This window comes from Lathyrus oleraceus, chromosome 7 (assembly GCF_024323335.1).
Source record: "Lathyrus oleraceus cultivar Zhongwan6 chromosome 7, CAAS_Psat_ZW6_1.0, whole genome shotgun sequence".
NCBI lineage: Eukaryota > Viridiplantae > Streptophyta > Magnoliopsida > Fabales > Fabaceae > Lathyrus > Lathyrus oleraceus.
The window spans coordinates 127,874,859-127,893,192 of NC_066585.1; the positions used below are offsets into that span (position 1 = coordinate 127,874,859).

The following is an 18,334-nucleotide window of genomic DNA, read 5'->3' on the forward strand; positions in this document are numbered from 1 at the left end:
CGAGGAATCGTATTTTCGAGATGCGACAGTTTGCTAATTGGGAAAATGTAAGGGCGTATTCGACGTTAAATAAACGAAACTGGACAGTCCCACTAGAGCTATTTGTGTTGGGTGTGGGACTAAAACTTAATGAGCTTAGGAATTCTAATGTTAGTTGAGCGTAGACAGGGTCTTTGAGAGATAGAAAATAATTCAAATTTAAAATATCTATCATATAGTTAACACTATCTTGAATTCCTTTCTGGCGCTTAGAGACGTGTACGTCTCCTCTTGTAACTCGCCTGGCTCACCATTTCTGAACACTATTTCGTATTCCCTGATTTGTGCCATAATGGATTTCACACTCCTTGTGTAATATAGTGAGAATAGAGCAAGAGAGGAGAGAAATATGTAGATGAGAGGTGTGGTTTGTTGAGGTAATGTTAGTGGTTTATATAGAGGTGAAGGTGGTTGGAAAATTAATTGGTAAATAAATAACATTTACCATATTCAATGCCTTGGTCCAAGAGTTTTGAAAGTGGTTGAATGGCATTAAGGCATTGTCTGCATGCAAGGAACATCACGATAAAGGTGATTTTAATGGTCCAAAATACACAGCCTGCGCGTGCAAGCTTGTGTAGTGGCTTACGCCACTTTTGGTGTTGGTGGCGGGCACCACTATGGGCCCTGTGGCGGGCGCCACAACCCTCACATAGGCGCCACAACTGTGTGTGGCGGGCGCCACAACCCTCACATAGGCGCCACAACTGTGTGTGGCGGGCGCAATATTCAGTGTGGTTTCCCATGTGTGTGCTTTTATTTTGCTTTGACCATGCCATTTTAATTTACCAATAATATAGTGTATGAGAATAAAAAAACATGATATAGTGGAATGGAATTTAATCTCAAAATTGATGAATAAAAGAATCGAGTAGACGGGAAAAAATGAAATAATCTGTCTACTGGAATAAAAGGTAATAAAGTAATTAAATAAATTCCAATGTGTAAAAGTAAATAACAATAAAATTCCAACAAGAAAGTAATAAAAGTCAGTAAATCGGTAATACTATAATAAATAAGAAATTACGGCGACTGCTGGTAGGAGGAGCGAACGAGTAGAAGTGCTGGTAAATGTGATACAGGTTCTCTGTCACTACATCCATAAAGTCGTAGAATTCCACGCGGAGGGTGCTCAGCTCACCTCTCAGATTGGAGAAATTTGTATGAATAGCTTCGATGGCAGCAACACGATCGGTGAGAGGTGCAACAGGTATAACTAGGGGATGTGATTCAGCATCAGAGAGATAATTGTCATGATGATCATGGATTTGGGGTGGTGGTCCATCCAAATCATAGAGCCAGTTATTCCTATCATGTACACTCGTCCTAGGGTCTGGCAGGGTAAACAGGTGTACTGGTTGGCTGTTAATGAGGAATTCAAACACATCCGGGCCTAGGTTCCTAATGATACCGGTGCTGACACAAAATCGTATGTTCATAGGTCGTATAACCATGACGACTGGGTAATGTAGTCCCATTGCATGCGTTATCATGGTCACTAAGCCTCCTACTGAGATTGGTCGATAGTCTTCCTGTGTTATACGACATAGATTAGCTATCATGAATGTAGCAGCATTAACAGGTCGGGTCTGTGATACGCAGTACATTATAAATAGTTCGTCTTTGGACACAACGGTTATGTTCTTTTCCTTTCCAAATAGGGTGTGAGCTAGGATCTTATGAAAGTAACGAATGGCAGGGTTATGGATGTTCTCTGATTGCATAAGGTCTGGCTCGAGATGGTTGTTTCCAGTGATGCTACACCAAAAGAGGTCTAATTTATTGTCCACAAGTATGTCTTCCTGGGTAATGGTAAAGGTATCAGGTCCATTAGGACATCCTAGGAGTTCAGCCATTTCTCTGTAGGTGTAGCGGTAGTCTTTGTCAAACAACCTAAAGGTGATTAGGCCTTTGTTAAATCCCATACCATGGTTTGGCAGGTACACTAGGGAGCTTAGGAATTCTAGAGTCAACCTAGTGATGGAACTAAATTTTCTCTTGATAGCAAAGGTGTCCCATCCTAGTTGGTTAATTAGGAACATAACACTGTCTCTTATACCTAATTTGGTCATGGTGTGTTCATTTGGGTATAAGGTTATTGTCATTTCTCTCTGAGTTAGAGCCTTAAAACGTCTCATTTGAGCTTTGCCTTTGAAGACTATATCCATGTAATCTACTTGTTGCATTGTGATAGTCAGTAGCTAGATAAAATCAAGTAGATAATAACATTAAGTTAGTAATGGTCAATAATACAGAAATGTATCGATTAACTTTATGAGAAATAAATAAAGAAGAAAACAAAGAAATGAAAATTAAGCAATAGTAATAATTATAAATTTGTGATGAAATTAAATAGTTAAAGACAAAGTGTGGGTTGTCTCCCACCAAGTGCTTTGTTTATTGTCGTAATCTCGACATGAATAGGATAGGTGCTATTCTTTCGAATGTGCGTGAGGCTCTGCAAGCTTAAGATTTGCAATGAAATCATTGTTATCAATGTTGTGGTAATGTTTCAAACGTTGGCCATTTACTATGAATGGTTCGCTCGTTTTTCCTTTTATCTTTATTGCTCCATTCGGAAAGATATTGGTAATTTCAAAGGGACCAGACCATCTAGAATGAAGTTTTCCGGGGAAAGAGTCTGAGGCGGGAGTTAAACATAAGTACTTTGTGGCCTTGGTTAAACTCTTTCCTTAATATTCGATTGTCGTGCCATTTTTTTGTTCTTTCTTTATAGATTCAGGCATTCTCATACTCATCTAGCCTAAGTTCTTCTAGTTCGTGGATATCTAATATTCTTTTTTCGCCTGCGGCAGTATAATTGAGATTAAGGGTCTTAGTGGCCCAATATGCTTTATGTTCTAATTCTACCGGCAGATGACATGATTTTCCATTAACTAGCTTAAGAGGTGTGGTTCCTATTGGGGTCTTATAAGATGTCCTATATGCCCACAGGGCTTCTGGTAATTTTGAGGACCAATCTTTCCTAGAGGTGGCAACTGTCTTTTCTAAGATTTGTTTAATTTCTCGGTTCGAGACTTCTACTTCCCCACTCGTATGTGGGTGGTAGGGTGTTGCTATGCGGTGCCGGACTCCATATTTCAGTAATAGCTTTTCAAAAATCCTTGAAATAAAATTGGAGCCACCAGCACTGATGGCAAGTCTCGGTACTCCGAATCTAGGGAAGATTATTTGCTTAAATAGTCTAATTCCCACTCGTGTGTCATTATTTGGAGAGGCTATGGCCTCAATCCATTTTGATACGTAATCGACCGCAACAAGGATATACTTGTTACCAAAAGAGGATGGGAAAGGTCCCATAAAATCGACTCCCCAAACATTGAAGACTTCTACTTCCAAAATGCCTTTAAGCGGCATTTTTTCGCGTCTAGACATGTTGCCAGTGCGTTGACACCGGTCGCAATTTGTGATTGCGATTTGGACATCTTTCCACAGAGTAGTCCAAAAGAGGCCGGCTTGCAAGATCTTAGCGCAAGTCTTCGAGGTGCTTGTATGTCCTCCATATGGAGTAGAATGACAGTGGGAAATTACATTTTTTACCTCATCTTCTGGGACACATCGACGGAAAATACAGGCAGAGCCTCTATTTAAAAGTATAGGCTCATCCCAATAATAGTGTTTAAGATCGTGGAAGAATTTTTTCTTTTGTTGGTAGGTCAAGTCTGGCGGAAGCACCCTAGCTGCTAAGTAGTTGACGAGGTCAGTATGGGAGAATTAAGACCGACCAAGACGTCTGTTCAATTAGCTGACCGCTCAATCAAATATCCTGTTGGTATACTAGAGAATGTCCCCGTACGTGTAAGACAATTCTACATTCCTACAGACTTCATAATCATGGACATCAAAGAAGATTCCAGTACACCTATTATATTAGGAAGGCCATTCTTGGCTACCGCCAGAGCTAGAATAGACGTAAAGAGAGGTAAGCTGACATTTGAAGTTGGAGAGGAAAAGGTTGAATTCATCTTAACACAATTCTTACAAGCGCCAGCCATAGACGGTACATATTATCTACTTGATGTCATAGACGAGTGCGTAAGAGAGATGGAGATGCAAGAAACCACATACTCTGATATAATGAAAATCCAAATCCCTCCAATATTTGAAGACGATAATTGGCATGAACCATACCAAAACGAAAGTCTAAGCGAATGCTTAGCACTTACGCCCAACCACATGCCATGCCCAAAGAAACCTGACTTGGAATTAAAAGCAGTACCAAAGAACCTAAGATACAAATTCCTAGACACTGAACTGAAAAGACCAGTAATAGTTAATGCTGACTTGGGACAGATCTAAAAGGAATAAGTCCTTCTATCTGTATGCATCACATTATGCTGGAGGAAGATTGTAAAACCTCTAGAGAACACCAGAGAAGGATCAACCCAATCCTAAGTACGGTAGTCAAGGATGAAGTAAAGAAGCTACTAGATGTTGGAATCATATACCCGATCTCTGATAGTCAATGGGTTAGCCCCGTTCATGTAGTACCCAAGAAAGGGGGTGTTACAGTTGTTAAGAATGATAAGGGCAAATCTATAACACAAAGAGTTGCAACCAGAAGTAGAATGTGCATCAACTAAAGAAAACTAAACAAAGCCACTCGGAAAGATCATTTTCCTCTACCCTTCATTGATCAAATTCTTGAACGATTGGCTAAGCATTCCCACTTCTGCTATCTAGACGGTTATTCAGGATTCTTTCGAATCCCAATCCATCCTGACGACCAAGAAAAAACGACCTTCACATGCCCTTATGGTACATTCGCTTACCGACGAATGCCATTTGGATTATGCAACACTCCCACAACATTCCAAAGATGCATGATGTCGATCTTCACTGATTTTATAGACGACATTATGGAAGTTTTTATGGATAACTTTTCTGTTTGTGGGCAGAGTTTCGAAGGATGTCTATCAAACCTTGAAATGGTACTCGAAAGATGCGTAAAGGTAAATCTCGTTTTGAACTGGGAGAAATGACATTTCATGGTCCAACAAGGAATCGTGTTAGGTCACGTGGTATCTGATAGAGGAATTGAAGTAGACAAAGCTAAGATCGAAATCATAGAGAACCTTCAACCTCCGAAAACCGCACGAGAAATACAAAGCTTTTTAGGACACGTCGGTTTCTACCGACGTTTTATCAAAGATTTCTAAAAAATTACCAAGCCACTTATGGGTTTATTAATGAAAGACGTTGATTTTATCTTTGATGAAAAATGTTTAACAACGTTCAATCAACTAAAAACATCTTTAATCACCGCACCCATAATGCAACCACCTGACTGGAGATTACCTTTCGAAATCATGTGTGATGCGAGTGATTACGCAGTAGGCGCAGTACTAGGACAAAGAAAGGATAAGAAACTTCGTGCTATTTACTATGCAAGTAGAACACTAGATCCAGCCCAAATGAACTACGCCACCACTGAAAAGGAACTTTTAGCCGTCGTGTTCGCCTTCGACAAGTTCCGTTCCTACCTAGTAGGGGCGAAAATTATTATCTATACTGACCACGCCGCTATTAGATATCTGTTAAGTAAGAAGGATGCCAAACCAAGACTTTTAAGATGGATCCTACTCTTACAAGAATTTGACTTAGAGATAAAAGATAACAAAGGTACTGAAAACGTAGTAGCGGATCACTTATCACGAATCGAAGGGAATAAGCCTAAACAAATTCCAATTAATGACGATTTCCCTTACGAACGACTCATAGCCCAAATGGAAAGCGACATGTCTGAATTAACAATAAATGACACCGAAATAGAAGAATCCGTGGAAGAAATTCATGCGAATGTAACTCTGCCATGGTATGCTGATTTTGTCAACTACCTAGCTGTTGGAGTACTTCCACCGGACCTATCTTACCAACAAAAGAAGAAATTCTTCCATGACCTAAAACAATACTACTGGGATGAACCTCTGCTTTTCAAAAGAGGTACCGACGGTATATTCCGTCGATGTGTTCTTGAGGATGAAATAGATGACATAATCTCCCATTGTCATTCCACTCCCTATGGTGGGCACGCAAGTACCTCAAAAACTTGTACTAAGATCCTACAATCGGGCCTCTTTTGTCTTACTCTATGGAAAGATGTCCATAATGCGTTCATGAAATGCGATCGGTGCCAACGCACTGGTAACATCTCAAGACGCGATGAAATGCCACAAACAGGAATCTTAGAAGTAGAAGTCTTCTATGTATGGGGGGTTGACTTCATGGGACCATTCCCATCTTCTTTTGGTAATAAGTACATACTCGTTGCTGTCGACTATGTTTCAAAATGGATCGAGGTTGTAGCTTCTCCGACAAATGACACACGAGTAGTGATTAAGTTATTCAAGAACATCATCTTTCCTAGATTCGGTGTACCAAAACTAGTAGTTAGTGACGGTGGCTCCCATTTCATATCAAACATTTTTGGAAAACTTCTTCTGAAGTATGGAGTTCGACACCGTGTAGCAACACCTTATCACCCACAAACTAGTGGGCAAGTCGAAGTCTCGAATCGAGAGATCAAACAAATTCTAGAAAAGACTGTAGGAACATCCAGAAAAGACTAGTCATCTAAACTAAACGAAGCTCTGTGGGCCTATAGGACAGCTTACAAAACCCCAATAGGGACCACACCCTTTAAACTAGTCTATGGTAAATCATGTCATCTCCCTGTGCAATTAGAACACAAAGCTTACTGGGCAATTAAGACCCTAAATATAAACGATACTTCCGCATGTGAGAAACGAATTCTGGACATTCACGAATTGGAAGAACTTTGACTAGATGCCTATGAGAATGCCAGGATATACAAAGAGCGAACCAAAAGATGGCACGACAAATGTATATCTAGGAAAGAGTTTAATGTCGGCGACATAGTACTACTATTCAATTCGAGACTTAAACTTTTTCCGGGAAAACTTAAATCTAGGTGGTCAGGCCCTTTCGAAATCACTAAAGTCCTCAAAAGCGGTGGGATAGAAATCAAAGGTCGAAATAGTGAACCATTTATGGTAAACGGGAAGCGTTTAAAATATTATCATAATATTGAAAATAGAGACTATTCAAATAGTCTAAGACTTATAGAGCTGCCCGCCCAACCACAAAACTAGTACATCACAACGTTACTGTCGAACTTTTGACAATAAACAAAGTGCTTAGTGGGAGACAACCCGCCTTTTCTTTTATTAGTTATCTTTATTACATAGTATTTTCCTTCTTTGATTTTATTCTCTATTTTTGCTCCCCTTTCCTTGATTCTATGCAGTGATACTCGTTGCTTCTAGTTACTAACTTAGTAACATTAAATAATGATCAACAGGCGAATTAGTAACTAGTTAGTTACTAACTTTCATCATGCAACCAGTAGATACAGTTTTCAGAGGCAGAGTTCAGAGAAGGCGGTATGATTATCTAGCTCGGAAGGATATGGCTTTATCCATATATTATGATGGACCTACCATGGATATGTTAGGTATCCGAGATAGCATCCTATTTATGTTTAACCAGCTAGGGTGGGAGAATGCTGCTATTAAGAGAAGGTTTGTCACTTACCATGAACTAACCCTAGAATTCCTTAGCTCCCTAGTTTACAACCCCGAGCATGGTTACGGACTTAATAAAGGGTTGATATTCTTTAGGCTGTTTAGCATGGACTTTACCTATAACCGTATAGACCTTGTTGACCTCCTAGGATTTCCTAGTGGCCCATTCGTTTTTACTACCCTCCAGGAGGAACTAATCGATGACATCGACCTAGATCACTTTTGGGGTACCTTAATTGGAGACTACAACCCTAACCCAAACGAGATGCACTCCAAAATGATCCACAACCTTGCTATCCTCTACTTCCATAAAATACTAGCCCACACCCTGTCTGGTAAGAAGAGAACAACACCATAGTGTCCCACGACGAACTTTTCATCTTGCTATGTGTCGATCAAGGTCGACATGTCAATGTCGTGACATTCATGATGGAGAGATTCGTTCACCTTGCTAAGAACAATCACACCCCAATAATAATAGGTGGCCTAGTAACCATGATAGCAGATGCCATCGGACTTAGACGCCCACTTTACGAGCATGTACCATTTGGAAACATCCGACCCATGGATATTGAATTTTGCCTTAACCGTAGAATCATAGGCAACCTTGGGTCAGATACTTTTGATTACCTAATCAATAACGAAGTGGTCAGACTATTTACCTTGCCTAACCATGAGAGAACGAGTGTTCACAACCGCAATAATTGGCTTTATGACTTAGATGAACACCCAATTGATCCACCTTCACCCCCTGAGACACCGCCTACATACGAGTATTTCAATGACCCTATCCATGTTGAGTAATCTGACCCTGAAACACCTCCCAACTACTATAACATTGATGAACCGGAACCTCCATCATATGCTGATAATCCTGCCATGCTTCTTACCCGTCTAAATGATTTCCATGCTGACATCACAACTGTGAAAGAAGAGATAAAGATCATGCACTTTGATATCTTAGGCCTGATGGATATAGCCGTCGAGCAGTTTCATCACCTAAACCAGGTTGTAGCTGCATTGGGACAGAACCGTGGCTAATATCACTAACCACTGATCTCTCCTACTCACACTAAGCAATGAGGACACTGTTATGTTTTGTGTGGGGAGGGAGCACATTTATTTTATTACTTTTGTTTATTTCTCTTTTATCGTTATTAAATTTTTTCTTATATTACATTTTAATCTATTAATTCAATATTATTAATATTCATTTATTTATGCTTCTATATTTATTTATCTATTTATGCTTCTACATTTATTTATTTATGCTTTTAAATTCAATTGCTCAGTTATCATATTATACTGTATTAAACTGTTGCAACATTTAATGAAAAAATGAAAAAAATTTGCAAACAAGCGTGTGACGACCGTCACATATAATGTGACGCCCATCTCACAGATGTGACGACCGTCACGGATCCCCACGATCGTCACACGGCATGCAAATGACCGTTACGAACATCTGACCGTTGCAGACGACCGTTACGTACCCGTTGCGCGTGACGACCGTCACACCCCTGTCACGATCGTCATGAAACCAGAGGAAGCGCCTATAAACACAGACGCAATTCCTCTCTTCTTCCTCATCAAGCATCCTACTCACACCACTCTTCTCTGCATTATTCAATTCTTTACATCCTCTTAAGCGAGAAGCGTGTAACTCACCATATCCATCTCACCCACCAACACCAAAAGTTCCATAAATCACACCAATGGCCCGTCAAGAAAGAGCTACTCCCGACCTCTCAACCGTCGTATTCAGAAATGGAGAAGCCGGCGAACGCCAAAGAGACAACTACCTCAAGTTCTACCAACGCTCAGTCCAAGCTACGAGGTATGTTGATAATGAATGCCTGACGGAGCTGGGGCTTTTGGATGGCGTAGGGTGGATGCTGACCAACTCCATCTTGACGCAACTGTGTACCATACCGCAACCAACCTACGAAGCGCTGACCCTGGAATTCCTGAGTTCCTTCTCCTATATTACACCCCCTAGCGCAACTCAGTTTCTCACCGGAGTCGCCATATTTAGAATGTTCGGCATCGAGTATTCCCTAAACCAAACTCAGATAGCGCGAATGCTTAGCTTCCGACATGGAGAAGGAGTTCACTGTTGTATCCCTGACGGATGGTCAGAGGTAGCATTTCAAGCATGGCATAGCCTCACCAACATGAACGCCACGAGCTGGGATACGCTTAACGGAACATATAGGGCACATAGTTTTTGGAAGAGTCAGCAATCATAAAGTAAACTCCAAGGAACTTTTCCTTCTTCACTGTGTGTTTATCCCAATTACGCTCAATGCTACTCCTTTCTTGTTAGCTAACGTCCATGATGCGTGCATGAGAGGCAGCCAGGCGTTTTGTTTTGGGGGAATCATCAACTCCATAGCACTAGGCTTGAATCTGGGAGATAGGCTAGCCAACTTGCCAGCCTTGCCAGCCGAGTTCCTCGACATCGACGACTGTCGTGCTTCACACCTGATCAAAGCCATAGACGACGGGAAGTATCATCCTGTTGTCAAAAACAAGATAGTTCGAAGCATCATCATGCCCAATAGGAATCGAACAGATCCGTAAAATATGGCAAATTGGATTTTTGATTTGGATGCCCCTAAGGTAAATGAAAGAGATCCTGATAATGAAACAGATGAAGTCGAGGAGGAGCTTAACCGAGGCGTGCCACAACCACCTCAGGAGTACGCTGCAGAGACATCTTCCCGAGGGCAGCGAAGAAGCGAGCGAAGACCCGCCACCATGGAAAACATCTATGCTGAGATGCTGCGACACAACCAGAGGATGGAAGAACGCCAGATGGAAATGATGCAAGCGATCTAGCAAATACAGCGGGATCAACACGACTATGCAAACTGGCATGACCAGGGGATGGCGGAGCTTTCAGACCAGATGAGTGCCCTGGCATATCGCGTAGATGCCATCCAGGAGTACACTCAGCATGTAGGATTGGATCCTACCCCGCGAGGAAGAGGTGAGCGCGCACGAGCAAGAGCACGCAAAAGCCAACAGCGTAACGACGAGTAGTGACCTTCATGTTTCTTTCTTTTTATTCTGTATATTGTCGCATTGAGGATAATGCATTGATTAAATGTGGGAGGAAATCCTTATCACTCCTCTACTTGTTTCTATTGTTAGTATTTTCAACCAATACAACAATTTTTGTTTGTCCTTATCAATCATTTATACATAATTTGGCATAACAAAATTTTTTTCCTTACGATTTAATGCATTCCCTACGAGTATATAAGTTGTCTTACAGAGGTTCTGTTAGGAAACTGAGAAAGATCTAACAAGATTGATATCATCCTGACACCTTAGATCCCTCACTTCTACAAGATCAGTTTGAATAACCATTATACTGATACCTTAAGCCTCCGTTCTAAATTAACCCCTAGTAGTTTATACTAGCAGTCAGCATTGTCTCAAGCACAACCCATGTGAAGAGCCAATGAATATAAGTGTTTGATGCCTACGAATTAAAGAGAATCCTTCATACCTTTTGCTATCATGAGATTTATAAAAGAACCATACAAAAGGTTGCAAAGATATACAAAAAGAAGGAACAGAAACCCCGGCAGGTTGGTTCAGAGGTACCTGGTACTGGACTCGGTAGGGCGAACTACGGTTCGATCCCCCACAACCTTCAAAAAAGGGATGTATAAAGGGGTACCACACTAGTGTACCAAACCCCGTGCTAAGAAAAGGATCAAAGTCACTAACCGGCTACATCACTAAGTGCGTTCGGAGGCAAAGGGTTTAATGTGATTGCGCTAGAATGAAACCGGGTGAAATAGGAACGAGAGACACTAGGTTGAGCTATAATAGCATGATTCAAACTGGCTTGTGCAAAGGAGAGATCTACGCTAATGCTTAATGCTTGTGTCGTCACTGTATCTTTAGTGTTTTACTTGAATATCGGCCATCTTAACAATCCACCTGACAACCACGTACAAATGGGTAATGTATTCGCGTTTAACTTTGTTTTCAAATTTCATTTGCTTGAGGAGAAGCAAAGACTCAAGTTTAGGGGAGTTTGATAACGCGAAAATGCATCAGATATTTGCCTTGATTTACACTCAAAGATCATACCACTTTAGTTAATATCCCGATTATTCCACAAGTATTCGAGTTATTTTTGCAGGTATTTAAATCTCCAAGCATTAATGAGCAAAATGTAGAAAAGGAAGAAAAAGAAGAAGAAACAGATGAGAAAGCACAGAAAAAGCAGAAAAACCAGAAGACAGAATTTGCTGATGTGACGACCGTCACAAGGTGCATGACGACCGGCACGGCCCAGCCTGTGACGACCGTCACAGAGCCATGACGACCGTCACAGGCTCATGACGAGCGTCACACGGCCAGATTTTACGCTTTGAAGCAGTCATCAGAGGCAACCAAACGTGCCTAAATTCTCTCCAACAGAATGACTCCCTCGTGGATTCCTCACTCAACCAGTCTTCCTTAATTTTCTCAACTGCCAAGACCCACCAAAGGAATATATAAAGGACAGAAGTTGGAAAAAAACTGGGGACGGTTTTACACATTCTCTCTGCAATTTATTTTTCTACAGCATTTTAACTTTTGAGCATTATTTTCCTTCAACAACTTTCTTTCCCTTACCGTAATTCAGTTACCATTCTGTTTTAGAATTCCCGTTTTCTCTTTTCCTTCCCGTTTTCCAGTTAGCCATAGTAGTAGTTTCCTACACTGGGGAACTACTACACTTTATTTAATTTAGTAAGAAATTGTATTGAAGAAGCAGAATCCTACCGACTTGTGGAGGACTGCTCAAGTACTCCAAGATTGGCCGTACTTTGTTAATCCAATTGCCAGGTTTTTATTCAATTATTATTATCATTGTTTTGTTATTGTTATAATTATGTTTGTTGCACTGTTAATCTGTTTATGCTCTATGTTTGCGCTATTTAACATGTCCGACTAAACTACCGGTATCGGTATGTAACAATTTAATTGGATGGGATTTAATAATAATCGGTGAAAACTCTTTTTCTCAAACAATCTTTTAGGCTGAGGTTTTTAATTTAAATTTAATTAACTTTGTCACAAAAGTGAGAAGCTATTTAATAGGATTTTGCCACGAGAGTGAGAAATTAACTAAGGTGAGAACCAACAATCGCGAGAGCGTGAGGCTTGAGCTGGATAGTAAAAACTAGGCATTGATTTTAAAAATAGCAAGAGCACTTTAAAAGCAATTAGAACTTATTTATTTTCAAAAAGTATTTTTAACTTCAAATGGGACAGCGAGAGCGTACATTCTGACTTAAAGCTATGGGCCGAATCAACAATCACGAGAGTGTGAGATAAAGCCTTTTAAATAAATATTTTCTACTGAAAGATATTTGGTATTTAAACTATTCACCGGTGACTTATCGAATCCCTGACGATTAATGTGTTGCATACTGATTCCTTCCATCAATTCTTTCTTAAAACTAAATTTCTCTTAGATTTAATATTCTGCACCCGAACTTCTATAAATCATTCCCTTAGCTAAACATAGTGACGTTAGTAACACTAGTTTGACCATAGGTCCCTGTGGGTTCGATATCTTTTAAAACTAAAACGACTGGACTGTGCACTTGCAGTCAAGTACCCGATAGACTATATTTTATATATAGTCACGATTCGCATCAATATGGCAGGGGGAATATGCATTAACCCTATAAACTATATCTAAATTGTAAATAAAATAATTCTAATGCTCAATAGTTAATAATGTTCAATTGCCATCAAAGAACTTGATTATTTGTTTAAATATAGATTCACATCGTATATTTGTTTAAGTATAGTTCACATAAAGTAGACTCACATTGTATCTTTGTTTAAATATAGATTCACATCAAAGTGTAGCTTAAAGTGAATATGGGACGATTTTTAACAAAATTTTAGGATCTTGATAACGCAATGGTTTTTAAGGTGTTGTTTATAGCAATAATGAAACTTTTATTAAATGGATAATAATTCCCTTCAAAGACCAAACGCATAACTATTTGGGACTCCCTGCCTATATAAATTCATCAAAAATAAACTTTTCAATTTCTCATAAATAGAGTTAGGAAAAAATTTATGGGTTGGAATACTAATTATTTATCTTAGGCAGGACATGCTTCTCTCATTAAAGTTGTAGTCCAAGTTATACCTACCTATATAATGAGATCTTTCATCACCCCTAAAGTCTATTTGCACAAATATTAAGAATATGACAAAGAATTTTTTGTGGGGTGACAATAATAACAATAAGAAACTCCATTAGAGGAAGTGGACAGATCTATGCAACCACAAGCACAAAGGTGTATTAGGCTTTAGGCAGCTAAGATACCATTATAAACCTATCATGGATGACTATAACACAAATTTAATTTTTACCATTATAAACCTCATTTGGATGGCTAAAAAATCACCTGGTTTTTGAAAACACTATCATCAATGTTAATGATGTCATAGAACAAGTTATCCAAAAGTTCAAGGACCGCTACCTTTTACACAAGCCAGCCAAGAATAATCTCAACACTGAAAAGGACAATAACAAAGGCTTAAACCCTCATTTTAACCAAACTTACATCAATAAGAGAATTCATATGAACTTACCTCAACATCAGAACAAGGATAATGACCTCCACATTTGCCAAAATAGGTATCACTATAAAAATAATATGAGGATTGCTCCCCCTAAAAAAAGCAAAACCAAATAGGCTCAAACAACAGATCAAGAAGTCAATAGAAAATCAGAGAAGGATAAAATCAATAGGGTCTTTAGTACAAATACTTACATTAATAATGATCAACACAATGCTTCACCCAGAAAAGCCAAGGATAAGACGTGCAACACTAACACAGAGAGCCACAAATATCATGATAACACTGATACACCAAGGTATAGCCTAAAAAATATCAAACATCAGATCATAAATAATAAAATTAGCAAGTATTAAGAATCTAACACTCACCATAGAATCAACACGAAAGAGTTCGAAGGAATAAACAGTCGTCTTAAGGAAACAACTAAGCTCAACAAAGATAATCATAAAACTTGCACCGAAGATACAAACATTAGCAAAACCTCAATGGAAAACGACTTGAAATGCAAGGTTATTATTAAGAAGCATGACACTAACCTCAGGATAAATAAGGAGGAAGATGGAGAAATCAGAAAGCAAAGGCAAAGTGAAGATAAGCATTGAAAGAACAACATGAAAAAATAAAAATAGGCGAATATTAGGAAGAATCAGAACAAGAATATGGACGACAAGTACTATGATAACAATAGAAAACTAGATGATGAAAATAAACATCGATTTCATTGGAAACTTCCTGGAAATGGTTGGATAAAATGCATCTCGGATGCTAGCTTAGCATGCAAAGGTTAACGGGAACTTTGAGGGGAAGCTCTCGCGATTAGCTCTTATAGAAAAGGTGAAGCTCTCGCGATTATCTCTCATAGCATAAAGGTAAACAAAGACGTCTTAATGGAGAAAGCTTTCTCGATTTAAAAATCCATGTAAATAGCCTTATATTGTTGTTTTCGGAATATGGAGTTTGGTTTTGATAACAAAAATATTGTTGAAACCCTGAATGGTAATGGCTTACCTAGATCCAAATGAGGGATAATTTGTAGAAAGGAAGGGGAAGAGAGAAAAAGGTTCAAAAACAATAGTTCTCACACAAAAAGATAAGGAAACAAAGTAGCACACATCACAATAAAAATGGTGTAACACAATGAGTCTAGGGTTTAGTTGGAAGACTTATCAGGTCATTGCTAAAGCCCAAATAAAATTAGACAAATGTGAATTTGATGCAAAAGCCCAAATACCTATAGGGCAACAAAATTTCAATAAATATATTTGGGCATTTCTTAATACACCCTATGAATCACTAGCACACCTCATGAAAATATAATAATACCCCTAGATTCCGGAGATGCATTTTTGAACGCACTCCAACTCAATAAATATATTAATTAGGCCCTAAGTCAATAGGAAAAAATTATCGAAATGCATCTTCGTGTACATTATAGAGATGCATCTTTGGACGTTGTTAGTTTAAATTGTGCCAGAACCCTTTTCTCTCCTTCCTCACTTCTAAAAAAACAACTCTAAACCATTCAAGTTTCTCAAACTCTCTCAAACCCCATTCTATCAAAACAATCAACCAACTTCAAAGATTCTTCCACCAATATCAAGTCCATCAAAGAGCTCATTCAACACTGAAGTAAACTCACAATTTATAAGTTTTTTATTTTTCTAAACCTTTTTTTTAGTTTTTTTTATAAATTTTTAGAAATTGATGATTAGGTTATGAAATAGATCATTTATACATGTTTGATAGTTTATACATAATGAGAAACATGTTTGACAAATATTTTTATTGACCAATGCAATATTTTTGTTGATTTGGGGGTCTGTTTTCCATTGACGTTGATGAGAGTTATTGAAAATTCCGGTGATACATCTCCGGAAGTTTCCAACGATTTGATTCCCAGAAATCGGAGATGCATCTTTGGAGTTTTTAAGTGGATTTGTTTGGCAATTTATGCTTGTACTCATTGTGTAACACTTGTATAGTTTACTTACGAGAATTATGGCAGATTGGCAAGACCGATTGAGGCACAAAAGGATTGTATAACATGCATCTGTTCAGATGGAAAAGAGTCAACCATCATATGCTCCTATTACCTCTAGTCTGGTTGACGTGGATACTTTAGCTTTTGGAGATCATGTATCTCTTCCTTCTTCTTCCCGTAGGAGACGAGTGTCACTTACTCATACATCCATGCCTCCATCTTCATGTAGGCGACAGGTTTCACCTATTCAGGCATTCAAGAAAAAATAGGTATTTGGGTCACCAGAGGTACCTCGAGCACTAGAGGTACCTGAGGCACCCTAGGAATATGAGGCAACAGAGGTACCCGAGGCACCCCAGACCCAAGAGATAGAGAATGCACCTCAAGCATTGCAAACGCCACAAGAGTTTGGAGGTGGCCCGTCAAACTTGTCACAACTTCCTCTTTATCCGAACCATACTGCCAGACATGTGCGGGACGAAAAGGTAAAATTTAGTTGGATTCATTATTTTTAAATTATTTTTTTTATAATATTAAAAGTTTATGACAATGATTTATTTTTCTGCAGGACCATGGTCTACTAAAATTCATCAACCATATGCGAAAGATTACTAGCATGTAGCAGCCCAATGAGCATTGGTTTCATGATGTTTTGCAACTATTTGGGATGTGAGACTTATGCAAGACCGGTTATGTTTTAGTTAACCATAGTATGCTTAATATGTTTGTAGAGAGATATCACTCAGAGAACTCATTATTTCATCTACCACATGGTGAGATATCTATCACACTGGACAATATCTCGTGTTCGCTGCATCTTCTGATTAGGGGGAAACTTTTAGATCATGGGAAGATAAACAAAGATGATGCATTAGAGTTGATGGTATACTATATAGGAGTTGACCTAGAGGTTGACATGAAGGAGTTTAAAGCCATCCGAGGGGCCCATTTTAGGTTTGATTCTTGGAGAATATGTATACAGATGATCTACTTATAGCAGAGCAGGCTAGTGGTGATGATAAGTGTCACCACCGAGGTTTCAGATGACGAATTAGGGACATGAACTATCTCTGAAAAGAAGAAACAGAAGATTCGCCATCGAATTTTATTGGGTTTCCTCTTAAAGAGAGATGAGAGGGGAAATATTCGATAAAACCCTCAAGAGAAAAGAAGATGCACACAAGAAGTGAAAACATACAAATAAAGAATCGGTCTCGCAACCGAGATTGGGTTCGGAAGTTGCTTACACAAGGGGAAGGTATTAGCACCCCTTACGTCCATGGTATTTCATGGGAACCATTTAAGTTGTCTGCGTGCATGGGTATTTATCTTATTTATCTGCTTTATTTTCAAAAAGAGTGGGAAATAACTGAGGTTTGGATTTCTTATTATTGTGCTCGCCAAGGATTGGGGCCCTTGTGCCTACGTATCATTCATTGAGGGATGAATAATCAGAGCTCTATAGTTCAGAGTAGAAAATGTTTGTGGGTTGGTTGATTTTACCTTTGAGAAAAGGGTTTTCAGAGTGATGCCCTAAGGCGTAAAAAATGAGTTTGATGAGTTGTGTTGATTTTACCTTGAGGAAGAGTTTATGAAAAAGATTATTTGTGATTAGATTACACTAAAGTCTATGGGCGAAGGTGAATATTCTAGACAAGCAAGTCAAGTGTCTTGTGTCCAAAATAATCAAAGTAAGGGCAGGAGAGCTTCATCCTTACTCATTCCCCGCCACTTAAGGCTTGTGGTGCACAATACTAATCGTAGTTTTATTGTTTATTTGAGTTTTGATTATGAAAATTCCACTTGATATTGGATTAAAGGTTTATTTATTTGATTATGAAATTGGTGACGTACATGAATATACAAAGTAACCAAGCAAGAAAAGTAAAGGGTCTCATTATAAGGTAGCCCAAGAGGAAGCCTTGTGTGTGAAAAAGTGTCCTAAGCTAAAAAAAGGATGATGGTCTTACAGTCATGTCTCCCTAGGGAAGTGCCATGATGCCATTCTTACAATGGGTATGCAAGTTACAGATGAAATCCAAAGTTGAGGGAAAAGTGTCAAAATATAAGGGACAAGGTCTCCAAGCAATGGTCCTAAGTGAAATCCTCTAAGTCCAATGGTTGATTACAA

At 39.0% G+C, this 18,334-nt stretch overlaps 1 protein-coding gene across 5 annotated transcripts; it reads right to left on the reverse strand.

Moving 5' to 3' along the window:
- Nucleotides 1-925: 925 nt before the first annotated feature.
- On the reverse strand, nt 926-15,340 carry LOC127107822 (uncharacterized). Of its 5 annotated transcripts, XM_051045149.1 has the most exons (6): nt 14,759-15,331; nt 14,591-14,672; nt 14,414-14,524; nt 14,232-14,312; nt 14,045-14,153; nt 926-2,240 (listed from the first exon to the last, which is right to left on the reverse strand). In XM_051045149.1, the coding sequence occupies exon 6, from the start codon at nt 2,223-2,225 to the stop codon at nt 1,029-1,031; it is 1,197 nt and encodes a 398-aa protein (XP_050901106.1). In that variant the 5' UTR covers nt 2,226-2,240; nt 14,045-14,153; nt 14,232-14,312; nt 14,414-14,524; nt 14,591-14,672; nt 14,759-15,331; the 3' UTR covers nt 926-1,028. The 5 variants fall into 5 exon arrangements, with proteins under 5 accessions (XP_050901106.1, XP_050901108.1, XP_050901105.1 ...); XM_051045151.1 differs by lacking the exon at nt 14,591-14,672 and having other exon boundaries at nt 14,414-14,504; nt 15,231-15,340; XM_051045148.1 differs by lacking the exon at nt 14,591-14,672.
- Between the last annotated feature and the right edge of the window lie 2,994 nt (nt 15,341-18,334).